General features: G+C 44.3%; 1 protein-coding gene across 1 annotated transcript in view; it reads right to left on the bottom strand.

The window, feature by feature from the left end:
* Positions 1-18,221, bottom strand: part of UNC50 (unc-50 inner nuclear membrane RNA binding protein) — a 49,767-nt gene that overhangs the window by 7,674 nt on the left and 23,872 nt on the right. The window contains exon 7 of the mRNA XM_068268184.1: positions 17,848-17,908. Within this exon, the coding sequence (XP_068124285.1) occupies positions 17,868-17,908 (41 nt within the window). The 3' untranslated portion in view covers positions 17,848-17,867. The remainder of the gene's footprint in view (positions 1-17,847; positions 17,909-18,221) is intronic.

The following is an 18,221-nucleotide window of genomic DNA, read 5'->3' as shown; positions in this document are numbered from 1 at the left end:
GTCAGAACTATATAAATAAACATATATACATAAATTAACTAAAGAAACAGCCTGCCAGTGCAGATCGCTTGCAGGCAGGCTGTTCGCTGGGACTCCCTCTGCGCAGTGACGCCATATGGCCGTGCAGAGGAACAACTGAGCCACTCTGCCGCCGCCATATGGTGTTAGGCGGTCGCAGAGAGGTGAATGGAAATTTTGCATTTTTACAGAAAACCAGATGGCCCCCTTAACATTAGTACAGGACATCAAACACAAAATGAAAAATAATAGTCCTGCATCAACTTAGAATTATTTGCATCTCATTTGATCATCACTGCTGATTACCGTACTTCATACTCCTGTGAGAAACACCTTTGGCACTTAGGTCACCTTAGGTGATCCAACATTAGGAATATAGGAGATGTTTTTTTTTAAAGGGCCACGGTTGCGAAAATGTGTAAGACCGTAACCTTTCCCTAACATCTATTTCATGTTTGTTTGTGTTTTTTTCTACACGTTACTTTGAAGTTTAAAAGCAACCTTTGAAGTGACACAGAAGCTATGTGTGATATGCAATTCATGGTATGATATCATGAATTGCATGTGTTGTACAGCTAAGAAATAGAACATTAGTAGCAAAGAAAATATTATCTTATTGTTTTCCAGTAAAGGAAGTTAAATTTCAATTGTCATCTATGCAAAAGAGCTGCTCTGAGCTATTGTACCCAACTTAGGTGGAAGACAGTCCTGTTTTCTGAAGCACTTATACATCAAAGAAACAGTGAGAAGAAGCTTCAGATAAGGTTTTGTTGCAGGTAAGTTCAAAAGGTAATTAGCTCTGCTTTCTTTTATAGTTTAACCACTTCCCGACCGCCGTATATACAATTGGCGGCCGGGAAGTGGACGCCGCAAGGACCGCCGTATTGACAATTGGCGGCGGTCCTTGTATGGGCATGGGCGGAGCGATCGCGTCATCCGTGACGCGATCCTCCTCCTCCGCCTGGCGCCGCTCACCCGCCGCAACATCCCGCCGGCCATACGGAAGCGCCGGCGGGATGTTAACCCGACGATCGCCGCATACAAAGTGTATAATACACTTTGTAATGTTTACAAAGTGTATTATACAGGCTGCCTCCTGCCCTGGTGGTCCCAATGTCCGAGGGACCACCAGGGCAGGCTGCAGCCACCCTAGTCTGCACCAAGTTCACTGATTCCCCCCCCCCCCCTGCCCCAGATCGCCCACAGCACCCATCAGACCCCCCCTGCCCACCCCCCAGACCCCTGTTTGCACCCAATCACCCCCCTAATCACCCATCAATCACTCCCTGTCACTATCTGTCAACGCCATTTTTTTTTCATCCCCCCCCCCCTGCCCCCCGCTCCCTCCTGATCACCCCCCCACCCCTCAGATTCTCCCCAGACCCCCCCCCCCCATGTACTGTATGCATCTATCCCCCCTGATCACCTGTCAATCACCCCCTGTCACTGCCACCCATCAATCAGCCCCTAACCTGCCCCTTGCGGGCAATCTGATCACCCCCCCACACCAATAGATCGCCCGCAGATCCGACATCAGATCACCTCCCAAATCCATTGTTTACATCTATTCTCTCCTCTAAACACCCACTAATTACCCATCAATCACCCCCTATCACCAACCGCCACTGTTACCTATCAGATCAGACCCTAATCTGCCCCTTGCGGGCACCCAATCACCCGCCCACACGCTCAGATTGCCCTCAGACCCCCCCCCCCCCCCCCTTATAAATTCGCCAGTGCATTAATTACATCTGGCCTTCCCTGTAATAACACACTGATCACCTGTCAATCACCTGCCAATCACCTATCACCCCCTGTCACTGCCACCCAACAATCAGCCCCTAACCTGCCCCTTGCAGGCAAACTGATCACCCACCCACACCAATAGATCGCCCGCAGATCCGACATCAGATCACCACCCAAGCGCAGTGTTTCCATCTATTCTCTCCTCTAAACACCCACTAATTACCCATCAATCACCCCCTATCACCACCTGTCACTGTTACCCATCAGATCAGACCCTAATCTGCCCCTTGCGGGCACCCAATCGCCCGCCTACACGCTCAGATTGCCCTCAGACCCCCCCTTATCAATTCGCCAGTGCAATATTTACATCTGTTCTCCCCTGTAATAACCCACTGATTACCTGTCAATCACCCATCAATCACCCCCTGTCACTGCCACCCATCAATCACCCCCTGTCACTGCCGCCCATCAATCACCCGCTGTCACTGCCACCCATCAATCAGCCCCTAACCTGCCACTTGCGGGCAATCTGATCACCCACCCACACCAATAGATCGCCCGCAGATCCGACGTCCGATCACCTCCCAAGTGCAGTGTTTACATCTGTTCTCTACCCTAAACGCCCACTAATTACCCATCAATCACCCCCTGTCACTGCTACCTATCAGATTAGACCCCTATCTGCCCCTAGGGCACTCAATCACCCGCCCACACCCTCAGAATGCCCTCAGACCCCAGCCCTGATCACCTCGCCAGTGCATTGCTTGCATCTATTCCCCCCTCTAATCACACCTTGACACACCCATCAATCACCTCCTGTCACCCCCTAGCACACCTACCCATCAGATCAGGCCCCAATTTGCCCCGTGTGGGCTCCTGATCACTCGGCCAAACCCTCAGATCCCCCTCAGACCCCCTTCCGATCACCTCCCCAGTGCATTGATTGCATCTATTTTCCCCTCTAACCACCCCCTGAGACACCCATCAATCACCTCCTGTCACCCCCCTAGCACTCCTATCCATCAGATCAGGCCCAATACAACCTGTCATCTAAAAGGCCACCCTGCTTATGACCGGTTCCACAAAATTCGCCCCCTCATAGACCACCTGTCATCAAAATTTGCAGATGCTTATACCCCTGAACAGTCATTTTGAGACATTTGGTTTCCAGACTACTCACGGTTTTGGGCCTGTAAAATGCCAGGGCGGTATAGGAACCCCACAAGTGACCCCATTTTAGAAAAAAAGACACCCCAAGGTATTCTGTTAGGTGTATGACAAGTTCATAGAAGATTTTATTTTTTGTCAAAAGTTAGCGGAAATTGATTTTTATTGGTTTTTTTTCACAAAGTGTCATTTTTCACTAACTTGTGACAAAAAATAAAATCTTCTATGAACTCGCCATACACCTAACGGAATACCTTGGGGTGTCTTCTTTCTAAAATGGGGTCACTTGTGGGGTTCCTATACTACCCTTGCATTTTAGGGGCCCTAAACCGCGAGGAGTAGTCTAGAAAACAAATGCCTCAAAATGACCTGTGAATAGGACGTTGGGCCCCTTAGCGCACCTAGGCTGCAAAAAAGTGTCACACATGTGGTACCGCCGTACTCAGGGAAAGTAGTATAATGTGTTTTGGGGTGTATTTTTACACATACCCATGCTGGGTGGGAGAAATTTCTATGTAAATGGACAATTGTGTGTAAAAAAATCAAACAATTGTCCTTTACAGAGATATTTCTCCCACTTAGCATGGGTATGTGTAAAAATACACCCCAAAACGCATTATACTACTTCTCCTGAGTACGGCGGTACCACATGTGTGGCACTTTTTTTTACACCCCAAGTACGCTAAGGGGCCCAAAGTCCAATGAGTACCTTTAGGATTTCGCAGGTCATTTTGCGACATTTGGTTTCAAGACTACTCCTCACGGTTTAGGGCCCCTAAAATGCCAGGGCAGTATAGGAACCCCACAAATGACCCCATTCTAGAAAGAAGACACCCAAAGGTATTCCGTACGGAGTATGGTGAGTTCATAGAAGATTTTATTTTTTGTCACAAGTTAGCGGAAAATGACACTTTGTGAAAAAAAACAATTAAAATCAATTTCCGCTAACTTGTGACAAAAGAATAAAAACTTCTATGAACTCACCATACTCCTAACGGAATACCTTGGGGTGTCTTCTTTCTAAAATGGGGTCATTAGTGGGGTTCCTATACTGCCCTGGCATTTTAGGGGCCCTAAACCGTGAGGAGTAGTCTTGAAACAAAAATGACCTGTGAAATCCTAAAGGTACTCATTGGACTTTGGGCCCCTTAGTGCAGTTAGGGTGCAAAAAAGTGCCACACATGTGGTATCGCCGTACTCGGGAGAAGTAGTATAATGTGTTTTGGGGTGTATTTTTACACATACCCATGCTGGGTGGGAGAAATACTTCTGTAAATGACAATCTTTTGATTTTTTTACACACAATTGTCCATTTACAGAGGTATTTCTCCCCCCCAGCATGGGTATGTGTAAAAATACACCCCAAAACACATTGTACTACTTCTCCCGAGCATGGCGATACCACATGTGTGGCACTTTTTTGCACCCTAACTGCGCTAAAGGGCCCAAAGTCCAATGAGTACCTTTAGGATTTCACAGGTCATTTTGAGAAATTTCGTTTCAAGACTACTCCTCACGGTTTAGGGCCCCTAAAATGCCAGGGCAGTATAGGAACCCCACAAATGACCCCATTTTAGAAAGAAGACACCCCAAGGTATTCCGTTAGTAGTATGGCGAGTTCATAGAAGATTTTATTTTTTGTCACAAGTTAGCGGAAATTGATTTTAATTGTGTTTTTTCACAAAGTGTCATTGTCCGCTAACTTGTGACAAAAAATAAAATCTTCTATGAACTCACCATACTCCTAACGGAATACCTTGGGGTGTCTTCTTTCTAAAATGGGGTCATTTGTGGGGTTCCTATACTGCCCTGGCATTTTAGGGGCCCTAAATCGTGAGGAGTAGTCTTGAAACGAAATTTCTCAAAATGACCTGTGAAATCCTAAAGGTACTTATTGGACTTTGGGCCCTTTAGCGCAGTTAGGGTGCAAAAAAGTGCCACACATGTGGTATCGCCGTACTCAGGAGAAGTAGTATAATGTGTTTTGTGGTGTATTTTTACACATACCCATGCTGAGTGGTAGAAAGATCTCTGTAAATGGACAATTGTGTGTAAAAAAAAATTAACAAATTGTCATTTACAGAGATATTTCTCCCACCCAGCATGGGTATGTGTAAAAATACACCCCAAAACACATTATACTACTTCTCCTGAGTACGGCAATACCACATGTGTGGAACTTTTTTGCAGCCTAACTGCGCTAAGGGGTCCAAAGTCCAATGAGCACCTTTAGGCTTTACAAGGGTGCTTACAATTTAGCACCCCCCAAAATGTCAGGACAGTAAACACACCCCACAAATGATCCCATTTTGGAAAGTAGACCCTTCAAGGTATTCAGAGAGGGGCATGGTGAGTCCGTGGCAGATTTCTTTTTTTTTTTTTTTTGTCGCAAGTTAGAAGAAATGGAAACTTTTTTGTTTTCTTCTCACAAAGTGTCATTTTCCGCTTACTTGTGACAAAAAATAATATCTTCTATGAACTCACTATGCCTCTCAGTGAATACTTTGGGATGTCTTCTTTCCAAAATGGGGTAATTTGGGGGGTATTTATACTATCCTGGAATTCTAGCCCCTCATGAAACATGACAGGGGGTCAGAAAAGTCATAGATGCTTGAAAATGAGAAAATTCACTTTTTGCACCATAGTTTGTAAACGCTATAACTTTTACCCAAACCAATAAATATACACTGAATGGGTTTTTTTTTAATCAAAAACATGTTTGTCCACATTTTTTGCGCTGCATGTATACAGAAATTTTACTTTATTTGAAAAATGTCAGCACAGAAAGTTAAAAAAATCATTTTTTGCAAAAATTCGTCTTTTTTTGATGAATATAATAAAAAGTAAAAATCGCAGGAGCAATCAAATAGCACCAAAAGAAAGCTTTATTAGTGACAAGAAAAGGAGCCAAAATTCATTTAGGTGGTAGGTTGTATGAGCGAGCAATAAACCGTGAAAGCTGCAGTGGTCTAAATGGAAAAAAAGTGGCCGGTCCTTAAGGGGTAGAAAGCCCTAGGTCCTCAAGTGGTTAAAATACTCTAGTTTGTAATGTTCTATCAAGTATCCGTACTACACATACAATCCTCTATAATAAAATCGCTGTGCCCCTGCATCCCGTCCCTGTGCCGTGAGCATTCTGCGCATTTGTGCACAGTACAGCTGGCTCGGGGTCTCCTGTGGTTGCTAGGGCAACAGGAACGCAGTGCAAGAGCAGCTTTCGCGCACGTTATGTAAAAAAAAAGTTCTAGCACCCGTTAATTTAACAGGCTTAAAGAGAACCTGTACAGAGTAAAAATATTTAAAATAAACACATGAGGTAACTTTAATTGAACATTACATAGTTACCTTGCCCTCAGTTCCTCCCAGAAGCGCACTATTTTCTTTTGACAATAATCCCTTCCAGTTCTGACAATATTTTGTCAGATCTGAAATATTTTACACAAATCTGATTTATTAATTATACACACTTTACCGACCTTATACAAGACCACCTAAAATATAACTTTTAATTTATTATCTAAAATATTTATCTACTATTCATGATTAAATTCACATTAACCTAGTTGGGTTGTTTCGGAGACCAAGTATAAATAAAGAAGGACTAAACCATGTTTGGTAGTCAATTCTTATCTACCCCAATACTAGGCACTAAAATTACATGTGCTGAGCTACTTCTAAATAAAGAAAAACCCTCCACCTAAACCGACATGTTTCGGTTCCTTAAAAAGGGGAGCCGTCGTCAGGGCTAGAGTACTAAAGTGCTTAGGGTGCTAAGTGCATAATAGAAAGTACACACAGCTATTTACAAATCATGAATAAAACAAAAAAAGTGGGAGCTGTGCTCCCTAGCAAGGTCAGCAATCAAATGAGGCCGTCTCACAGCCTTACTTATATACCTTGAGGAGTGGGTGGGGTCTAGTAGGTCATACCCCCCATTCTAAGACATCCTCCTATTGGTTATTTTGATTGTCATTCATAAGAGCTTTACAGGCATTGGTTAATTTATCTTTGGCATCTCTTGCCATGTATCTTCAAAGAAGCCTTTTATAAGTCCCCAGCTGTTCACAAAGAATATGGTGTGTGCATTTTCACCTGTATATCCGATCCATGATAGGACAGAGACCCTATCCTCTTCCAAAGTTGAAAACGCTGAATTCAGCAGTGTTTCCCATAGATTACCATTAGAGGTCAGCTATTGGTCAGAGGAGAGCATGTGATCTGACGTCACATGGCCTCTCCGTGTAGTTGTTTCACAGTGTGAGCTGAGTATTCCCTTACACACTCCCCTATTGGATAAGGGGAAGCATGTGGCCATTCCTCCTCGTATCCTACCCTCCTCTTTTGTATGCGGCGTCTTACCGCTATCAGTATTATGCGGAGACGCAAGCGGAGGAGAGGGGGCGTGGCCTAGCGTCAGCAACGCTGTTGTCCTGGCAACCTCTTAGTTGTATTTACGGAAGGGTAAGGTCTCCGTATCCGATACCAATAACCAGTAGCTCTCCATTCTCCATATTTCTGATGAGGTGTTATAGAGTACATTAGTCCTTGCTATTTCAGCAAGGCTTGGTGTACAGAGGCGCCAGAGTAGAATAAAAATGTTTAAAAACCGTCTAAAAGAGGGGGATGTTCAGGTGGACTTACCTCCCTCAAAAATATAGAACTCAATTGAGTCACAATATATCAATACAAAAAAAACGTTTTATTTAACTCCACTTAGTGCAACGCGTTTCGCAGGTGTGGTCCTGCTTCATCAGGCAAACAGGAGTATAACTCAATGGGTCTAGATGCAGAAGTGAGCGCCTCTTGCTATATTTACACACGGGAAAGTCATACTACCGATTACTAATAGATCTCCATTCACCACCTCAGGTTAAATATATAGTTACAAAAACACATGATCACTTGGTAAGTATTTAAAACCGTATATACATCCATGGATTATACTAAGTGGATGTACTCAAGTATGTATAGACTCTGTAACATCATAGGTTGTTTCGCCCACAAACACTTTTATGTATATATATATATATATATATATATATATATATATATATATATATATATATATATATATATATGAATATCAAATGAGCACATACATAAGCAAGAATAACATACTATGGTAAGTATATAAAAATGCATCAAACTGCCAATAAGGGGAAGAAAATCAGCATCATTTTTGCGCAGTCAAATGTGTGTTCAATATATATATTCAATAAACTTTTGGGGCGTCTCGGTGTCACAATCTATCCAATAAACTATGTTAAAACATTCATGTGTTGTAATCTATTCAGTAGTATTTACCCTACACACATATAAGGGTGACGAGATGAAAATATATATGAAAGGTAAATGGACACATTGGCCTTAATTCACTAAGATCATGCTAGAGATAATAAGGCAAGAGAAAACTTACCTCCACACGTGAGAGAGTTATCTTACCTCTTCATTCCTTAAGTTACCTCTCCTGTAGTTACGGTAATTTACCTCCTCTGTAGTTAATTTACCTCCTCTGTAGTTAATTTACCTCCTCTGTAGTTATTTTCACATGCAGCTAATTAACAGCTTGTTTTTAACTCTGGAGTTATTTTAAGGATTGGAGAGTTAATTTAACCACTTGAGGACCTAGGGCTTTCTACCCCTTAAAGAGGAACTGTAACGACAAAACGGCCCCTGGGGGGTACTCACCTCGGGTGGGGGAACCCTCAGGATCCTAATGAGGCTTCCCACGCCGTCCTGCGTCCCTCGGGGGTCTCGCTGTAGCCCTCCGTACAGCCGTGACAAAATATTTACCTTCCTGGCTCCTGCGCAGGCGCTCTGATGGCTGTCGGCGCCGAAGTAGGCGGAAAAACCCGATCTCCGTCGGGTCTGCTCTACTGCGCAGGCGCAAGTTTCCGGCGCCTGCGCAGTAGAGCGGACCCGACGGAGATCGGGTATTTCCGTCTATTTCCGTGCCGAAAGTCGCCACAGCGCCCCCGCTGGAGCCAGCAAAGGTAAATATTGAACTGACAGTCGGCACAGTCGCCGGCTGTTCGGAGGGCTGCGGCGAGACCCCCGTGGGACAGAGGACGGCGTGGGAAGCCTCATTAGGATCCGGAGGCTTCCCCCACCCGAGGTGAGTACCCCCCAGGGGATCTTTTTGTTGTTACAGAGTCCCTTTAAGGACCGGCCACTTTTTTTCCATTCAGACCACTGCAGCTTTCACGGTTTATTGCTCGCTCATACAACCTACCACCTAAATGAATTTTGGCTCCTTTTCTTGTCACTAATAAAGCTTTCTTTTGGTGCTATTTGATTGCTCCTGCGATTTTTACTTTTTATTATATTCATCAAAAAAGACATGAATTTTGGCAAAAAAATGATTTTTTTAACTTTCTGTGTTGACATTTTTCAAATAAAGTAAAATTTCTGTATACATGCAGCGCGAAAAATGTGGACAAACATGTTTTTGATAAAAAAAAAACCCCATTCAGTGTATATTTATTGCTTTGGGTAAAAGTTATAGCGTTTACAAACTATGGTGCATAGTGAGTTCATAGAAGATATTATTTTTTGTCACAAGTAAGCGGAAAATGACACTTTGTGAAAAAAAAAAAAAAGTTTCCATTTCTTCTAACTTGCGACAAAAAAAAATGAAATCTGCCACGGACTCACCATGCCCCTCTCTGAATACCTTGAAGGGTCTACTTTCCAAAATGGGGTCATTTGTGGGGTGTGTTTACTGTCCTGACATTTTGGGGGGTGCTAAATTGTAAGCACCCTTGTAAAGCCTAAAGGTGCTCATTGGACTTTGAACCCCTTACCGCAGTTAGGCTGCAAAAAAGTGCCACACATGTGGTATTGCCATACTCAGGAGAAGTAGTATAATGTGTTTTGGGGTGTATTTTTACACATACCCATGCTGGGTGGGAGAAATATCTCTGTAAATGACAATTTGTTAATTTTTTTTACACACAATTGTCCATTTACAGAGATCTTTCTCCCACTCAGCATGGGTATGTGTAAAAATACACCCCAAAACACATTATACTACTTCTTCTGAGTACGGCGATACCACATGTGTGGCACTTTTTTGCACCCTAACTGCCCTAAAGGGCCCAAAGTCCAATGAGTACCTTTAGGATTTCACAGGTCATTTTGAGAAATTTCGTTTCAAGACTACTCCTCACGGTTTAGGGCCCCTAAAATGCCAGGGCAGTATAGGAACCCCACAAATGACCCCATTCTAGAAAGAAGACACCCAAACGTATTCCGTTAGGAGTATGGTGAGTTCATAGAAGATTTTATTTTTTGTCACAAGTTAGCGGAAAATGACACTTTGTGAAAAAACACAATTAAAATCAATTTCCGCTAACTTGTGACAAAAAATAAAATCTTCTATGAACTCGCCATACTACTAACGGAATATCTTGGGGTGTCTTCTTTCTAAAATGGGGTCATTTGTGGGGTTCCTATACTGCCCTGGCATTTTAGGGGCCCTAAACCGTGAGGAGTAGTCTTGAAACGAAATTTCTCAAAATGACCTGTGAAATCCTAAAGGTACTCATTGGACTTTGGGCCCTTTAGCGCAGTTAGGGTGCAAAAAAGTGCCACACATGTGGTATCACCGTACTTGGGAGAAGTAGTACAATGTGTTTTGGGGTGTATTTTTACACATACCCATGCTGGGTGGGAGAAACACCTCTGTAAATGACAATCTTTTGATTTTTTTACACACAATTGTCCATTTACAGCGGTATTTCTCCCACCCAGCATGGGTATGTGTAAAAATACACCCCAAAACACATTGTACTACTTCTCCCGAGTACGGCGATACCACATGTGTGGCACTTTTTTGCACCCTAACTGCGCTAAAGGGCCCAAAGTCCAATGAGTACCTTTAGGATTTCACAGGTCATTTTTGTTTCAAGACTACTCCTCACGGTTTAGGGCCCCTAAAATGCCAGGGCAGTATAGGAACCCCACTAATGACCCCATTTTAGAAAGAAGACACCCCAAGGTATTCCGTTAGGAGTATGGTGAGTTCATAGAAGTTTTTATTTTTTTTGTCACAAGTTAGCGGAAATTGATTTTAATTGTTTTTTTTCACAAAGTGTCATTTTCCGCTAACTTGTGACAAAAAATAAAATCTTCTATGAACTCACCATACTCCTAACGGAATACGTTTGGGTGTCTTCTTTCTAGAATGGGGTCATTTGTGGGGTTCCTATACTGCCCTGGCATTTTAGGGGCCCTAAACCGTGAGGAGTAGTCTTGAAACAAAAATGACCTGTGAAATCCTAAAGGTACTCATTGGACTTTGGGCCCCTTAGCGCAGTTAGGCTGCAAAAAAGTGCCAATCATGTGGTATCGCCGTACTCGGGAGATGTAGTATAATGTGTTTTGGGGTGTATTTTTACACATACCCATGCTGGGTGGGAGAAATACCTCTGTAAATGACAATTGTTTGATTTTTTTTACACACAATTGTCCATTTACAGAGAGATTTCTCCCACCCAGCATGGGTATGTGTAAAAATACACCCCAAAACCCATTATACTACTTCTCCTGAGTACGGCGATACCACATGTGTGACACTTTTTTGCAGCCTAGGTGCGCTAAGGGGCCCAACGTCTTAATCACAGGTCATTTTGAGGCATTTGTTTTCTAGACTACTCCTCGCGGTTTAGGGCCCCTAAAATGCAAGGGTAGTATAGGAACCCCACAAGTGACCCCATTTTAGAAAGAAGACACCCCAAGGTATTCCGTTAGGTGTATGGCGAGTTCATAGAAGATTTTATTTTTTGTCACAAGTTAGTGAAAAATGACACTTTGTGAAAAAAAAACAAAAATCAATTTCCGCTAACTTTTGACAAAAAATAAAATCTTCTATGAACTCGTCATACACCTAACAGAATACATTGGGGTGTCTTTTTTCTAAAATGGGGTCCGTTTCTGGGGTTCCTATACCGCCCTGGCATTTTACGGGCCCAAAACCGTGAGTAGTCTGGAAACCAAATGTCTCAAAATGACTGTTCAGGGGTATAAGCATCTGCAAATTTTGATGACAGGTGGTCTATGAGGGGGCGAATTTTGTGGAACCGGTCATATGCAGGGTGGCCTTTTAGATGACAGGTTGTATTGGGCCTGATCTGATGGATAGGAGTGCTAGGGGGGGTGACAGGAGGTGATTGATGGGTGTCTCAGGGGGTGGTTAGAGGGGAAAATAGATGCAATCAATGCACTGGGGAGGTGATCGGAAGGGGGTCTGAGGGGGATCCGAGGGTTTGGCCGAGTGATCAGGAGCCCACACGGGGCAAATTAGGGCCTGATCTGATGGGTAGGTGTGCTAGGGGGTGACAGGAGGTGATTGATGGGTGTCTCAAGGTGTGATTAGAGGGGGGAATAGATGCAAGCAATGCACTGGCGAGGTGATCAGGGCTGGGGCCTGAGGGCATTCTGAGGGTGTGGGCGGGTGATTGAGTGCCCTAGGGGCAGATAGGGGTCTAATCTGATAGGTAGCAGTGACAGGGGGTGATTGATGGGTAATTAGTGGGTGTTTAGGGTAGAGAACAGATATAAACACTGCCCTTGGGAGGTGATCTGACGTCGGATCTGCGGGCGATCTATTGGTGTGGGTGGGTGATCAGATTGCCCGCAAGGGGCAGGTTAGGGGCTGATTAATGAGTGGCAGTGACAGGGGGTGATTGATGGGTGGCAGTGCCAGGAGGTGATTGATGGGTGATTGACAGGTGATCAGTGGGTTATTACAGGGAAGAACAGATGTAACTAATGCCACTGACGAATTGATAAGGGGGGGTCTGAGGGCAATCTGAGCGTGTAGGCGGGTGATTGGGTGCCCGCAAGGGGCAGATTAGCGTCTGATCTGATGGGTAACAGTGACAGGTGGTGATAGGGGGTGATTGATGGGTGATTGATGGGTAATTAGTGGGTGTTTAAAGGAGAGAATAGATGTAAACACTGCGCTTGGGTGGTGATCTGATGTCGGATCTGCGGGCGATCTATTGGTGTGGGTGGGTGATCAGATTGCCCGCAAGGGGCAGGTTAGGGGCTGATTGATGGGTGGCAGTGACAGGGGGTGATTGATGGGTGGCAGTGACAGGGGGTGATTGATAGGTGATCAGTGGGTTATTACAGGGAAGGACAGATGTAAATAATGCCCTGGCGAATTGGTAAGGGGGGGGGGGGGGTCTGAGGGCAATCTGAGCGTGTAGGCGGGTGATTGGGTGCCCGCAAGGGGCAGATTAGGGTCTGATCTGATGGGTAACAGTGACAGGTGGTGATAGGGGGTAATTGATGGGTAATTAGTGGGTGTTTAGAGGAGAGAATAGATGTAAACACTGCGTTTGGGTGGTGATCTGATGTCGGATCTGCGGGCGATCTATTGGTGTGGGTGGGTGATCAGACTGCCCGCAAGGGGCAGGTTAGGGGCTGATTGATGGGTGGCAGTGACAGGGGGTGATTGATGGGTGATTGACAGGTGATTGACAGGTGATCAGGGGGGATAGATGCATACAGTACACAGGGGGGGGGTCTGGGGGGGATCTGGGGAGAATCTGAGGGGTGGGGGGGTGATCAGGAGGGGCAGTGGGCAGGTGGGGAGATTAAAAAAAAATAGCGTTGACAGATAGTGACAGGGAGTGATTGATGGGTGATTAGGGGGGTGATTGGGTGCAAACAGGGGTCTGGGGGGTGGGCAGGGGGGGGTCTGAGGGGTGCTGTGGGCGAACTGGGGCAGGGGGGGGAGAAATCAGTGTGCTTGGGTGCAGACTAGGGTGGCTGCAGCCTGCCCTGGTGGTCCCTCGGACACTGGGACCACCAGGGCAGGAGGCAGCCTGTATAATACACTTTGTAAACATTACAAAGTGTATTATACACTTTGTATGCGGCGATCGCGGGGTTAACATCCCGCCGGCGGGATGTTGCGGCGGGCGAGCGGTGACAGGCGCCGGATCGCGTCACGGATGACGCGATCGTTCCGCCCATGCCCTTAGAAGGACCGCCGCCTCTGTGGGTGAGCCGGTCCTTCAGGGCTCCACTTCCCGGCCGCCTCTGTGCGTTAGGCGGTCGGGAAGTGGTTAAAGACAGAAGAGTTAACTTTAGGCTTGCCTGAGGTAAAATGTTTCCTGAATACTACGGGCCATATTCTATTGCTGAACTCGCCAGCGCTAAGCACTGGCGAGTTCTTAACTTAGGCGATGGGGGCATCGCCTAATCTAATTAAACTTTAGACCCCCCCAGGCGGAAAAGAACTCGCTTGGGCGATATAATCGCCCAGCGAGTTCTTAACACGGAATCCAATTACCCTTATCATGTCGATGCTTCCCGGCAGACATGAGCGTTAGCTTAGACCTGCAAAAAGCAGGTCTAAACTAGCTAACGCACGTCGTCGCCGCAGCATCTGGGGGTCTCCTTTAATAAGGAGACCCCCAGAGCTCCCCGTCGGGTCGCCGCACAGTTTAGAAGCCAGCGCGCAGCTCTGCCGGGCTCCTCTGTCATACGTACCGCTGCCGATCACCCGCCGCCTCTCGCCGCAAAATCCGTCACGTAATTACAGTGTATCTAACACTGTAATTACTGTGCGCATAGAAGGACCCCGGGCAAAGCATCTTTGAATCTGCAGCCGGGCTCCCCATTGGTCTGCTGTGTGAGCCATTTTATTGGTTCAGACAGCAGACCAATGGGGAGCCCGGCTGCAGATTCAAAGATGCTTTGCCCGGGATCCTTCTATGCGCACAGTAATTACAGTGTTAGATACACTGTAATTACGTGACGGATTTTGCGGCGAGAGGCGGCGGGTGATCGGCGGCGGTACGTATGACAGAGGAGCCCGGCAGAGCTGCGCGCTGGCTTCTAAACTGTGCGGCGACCCGACGGGGAGCTCTGGGGGTCTCCTTATTAAAGGAGACCCCCAGATGCTGCGGCGGAAGATGTCGGCGATGTTCGGCGGACGAGTGCGCATGTGTGGGGAGTGAGGCCGTGGTGCTGATGGACAGCACCACAGCGTAAACCTCACTCCCCATCGCTCGGTAACAGGGAGCATCGCTCAGGCTTTCGCCTGAGTAATGCTCCCTAACGATCGGCCATCGCGCGAAGGATATGGGCAATAGGATTTGTCGGTAATCCTCGCGCGATGGCAAGGTGATAAGTAGCTCGCATCTGCAAGCTACTTATCACCTTGAATAGGATATGGCCCTACATGTCTTATCACCATGGTAACAACTCTAGAAGAGTTATTAAAGACAGGAGATAAGTTTAGTGAATTAAGGCCATTGTCTTGTGATTATATAGAGACAAAACCATAATATGCATATGTCACAGACAAGGAACCACATCGCGCAACTAAGGATTGGACACATCTATAAGTCAAATATATCATATTAGGGACATCCCCATCCATAGACAAGGTAATCAATCTACATATAGATGACGCGAATGATCCCATGTCTGCACATCCAGGCAGGTAAGTATGTATCCCCGGTGTCTCTGTAATAGATATCAGTATATGGGTAATGCAGAAACCCCCCCAAAAATGGGGGGAAATTCTACTTCGGTTATTTGTTATTATACAGAGATGTTGACTTATAATGCACACATCCAATCTATATATGAACCACTTCTCAATTCAGATAAAGGGAGTATATGTAAACCCTTCATTTAGACCATTGGGGCTCATAGTTCCCAGACGATAGATCCACTTTGCCTCCAATTGACGCAGCTTTAAATCTAGATTACCACCTCTAGGGCCCATTTTCCATTGTTGTACAACAAAAAATTTTAAGCATCTCTCATCTCCACCATGTACCTCTCTAAAGTGTCTCGACACGGGAGTATTTTTCGGGTTCCTAATATTACCCAAGTGTTCTAAGATTCTCTGTTTCACCTGTCTCGTTGTTTCCCCTATATACAGGAGGGGACATGGGCATTCAATCCCGTATATCACCCCTTCCGTCTCACAATTGAAAAAATCCAATATTTGGTAGGGTCTTCCATCCTTTGGGGCTATGAATTCCTTACATGTTTTTACATTAATGCAGGCTTTATAGCGTCCGCATTTATACATGCCATTCAATGGTTTTTCAAGCCATGTTTTCTTTATTGGTTTGTTTGTTATTGGTAGAAAAGAATGGACCAATTGGTCTCCAATATTCCTGCCCCTCCTGTACGTAAACATCGGGGTATTTGGAAGAATCTCCTTTAACTGGGTATCCAATTCAAGGACAGTCCAGTGTTTTTTCACAATCTTTTTGATTTCCTCTGAATCCTGGGAGAAAGTGCTAACAATTCGCATTTTGCCAGCCTGTGTATCCCCATTTTTCTTTTGGTATAAGGAGGTCCTCCCTTGCAATATCCTTCACTTGATTGTATGCTTCTTCAATTACGGGGGTTGGATACCCCCTTTCCCTGAACCTATTTTTTAGGGTTCTACACTCATTATTAAAATCCACTTCATTAGAGCAGTTTCTTCTAGCTCTCATATATTGTCCTTTTGGGATGCCCTTTTTCAAAGGAATTGCGTGGTGACTCTCCCACGCAAGCAGTGAATTTGTGGATGTGGGCTTTCGATAAATTTTAGTTTCTAATCCGCCATTTCCTGATTTACTTATCTCAACATCCAGAAAGCTCAGAGATGTTTTATTTATTTCAAATGTGAAGAACATGCTAATTTCGATCTGAAATATATCAGTTCCTGTCAGTAAAATATCAGTTGCTGTCAGTTATAGCTGAGAGGACAACTGATGTACCAGGTAATGTCCATGTTTCTCTATGGCTCAAGTGGGAGATGTTACAGTTTAACTGTGTGCTGACCAGAAAGCTGTTATGGCCATTTTCAAAATGGAGAACGGAAAATTCCCTTGATCACAGTGAACAAACAGGATGCGGGAGAGGAGAAAGACACTAAGGAGTAGACTACATGGAAGGTAAGTATGACCTGTGTATGCTTATTTTGACTTTTAATTTTCAGTTCAGGTTTTCTTTAAGCTCTACTTCATTATAAGTTTGTTTTTGCATTGCACACAATGTAAGTCTATGACAAACTGCCTTCATTGTATAATCTTCTAATCCATCAGCTTGCGGGGCAATTGGCTCTTCAGCATCTTTAATCAGGTTTATGTGATGAAACAGACCCCCTTATGAAAAGGAGGGTCACTAGATTCCTATTTAAATGGGATAACACTTTCAGAGTAAATAAGGGGTCACTGTTATTTTATTTGAAGCAATAGATACAGGAAATGTGGAAAAGTAAGGACTTTGGGTCAAGGGAAGCCCCAATTTGTTAATGATCACTACTTGATTCCAAAAGTCACAGGTTTAGCAAACTCCAAACCAGATAAGATTGGGGTTCTCTTAGACCACAGCCCCTCAATCATCTACATCTCTAAACATCTGGCACAGCCTGGGTGGAGTCCTCTACCATCAGAACAGAATTTAATGCTGGGAATACACAATGAGATTTTTCAGTGGATTTACTGTCTGATCTTATTTTCAATCGATTTTATCAATTTCCATTCACTTCTATGAGATATTGATAAAAAAAAAGATTGAAAATAAGATTGGACGTGTCGGAAATTATCTATAGAACCATCTATCTGTTGAAAAAATGTATGGTGTATTCCCAGCATTAGTTTTCCTCCTTATACCAGGAGCTTACAGTTGCTGCCAATTTTCCAATGGCAGATTCATTGGAAAGAGTCTCAAACTCATAATTCAAAATAGGATCTTTGGTATTGAATCTGCCAATCTACAGTCTGGTACACACTTTCAATTATGATTGTAAAATAATGATGGCAATATGGTAATTGTTCAATATGTATGTCCCTTCAATTCCTTTTCTATCAATATCTGATTGGAAAAATGATCGAAAATCCAATTGGAATTTGGAAAAAAAAAAAGTAATGTGTGTATGCTAGCCACCTTTTTATATCTGATCGTTGTCAGGTCTGAATATCGATCTCCTCACTCACTTGAATAGGATCTGAAATAAAAAGAAATTGCATGGTGTGTACCAGGCAATAGAGACATATTGTAGACATTCTTCTGGTTTCAACATCAAACTTCCTATAGCTATATATTGCTGTATATTTAATGTAGCTTTGCCCTCCCCGTGATGTTTAGCCTAGGTCGATTACGATTAGCTATGCACAATTTTGTTTTCGATCAATATTACAATTGATCTAATGCTCAATTATTTTATGACTGATTATAGTGATACTGAAGCGAAAAAAAGACCTTATGATATAATGAACGGTATGTGTATTTATTTTTATTACGGATAAAATAGTCTAGTT

The sequence above is a fragment of the Hyperolius riggenbachi genome, chromosome 2 (genome assembly GCF_040937935.1).
Source record: "Hyperolius riggenbachi isolate aHypRig1 chromosome 2, aHypRig1.pri, whole genome shotgun sequence".
Taxonomy (NCBI): domain Eukaryota; kingdom Metazoa; phylum Chordata; class Amphibia; order Anura; family Hyperoliidae; genus Hyperolius; species Hyperolius riggenbachi.
The sequence above is the reverse complement of the archived record's forward strand: the minus strand, read 5'-3'. Positions and strand labels throughout refer to the sequence as shown.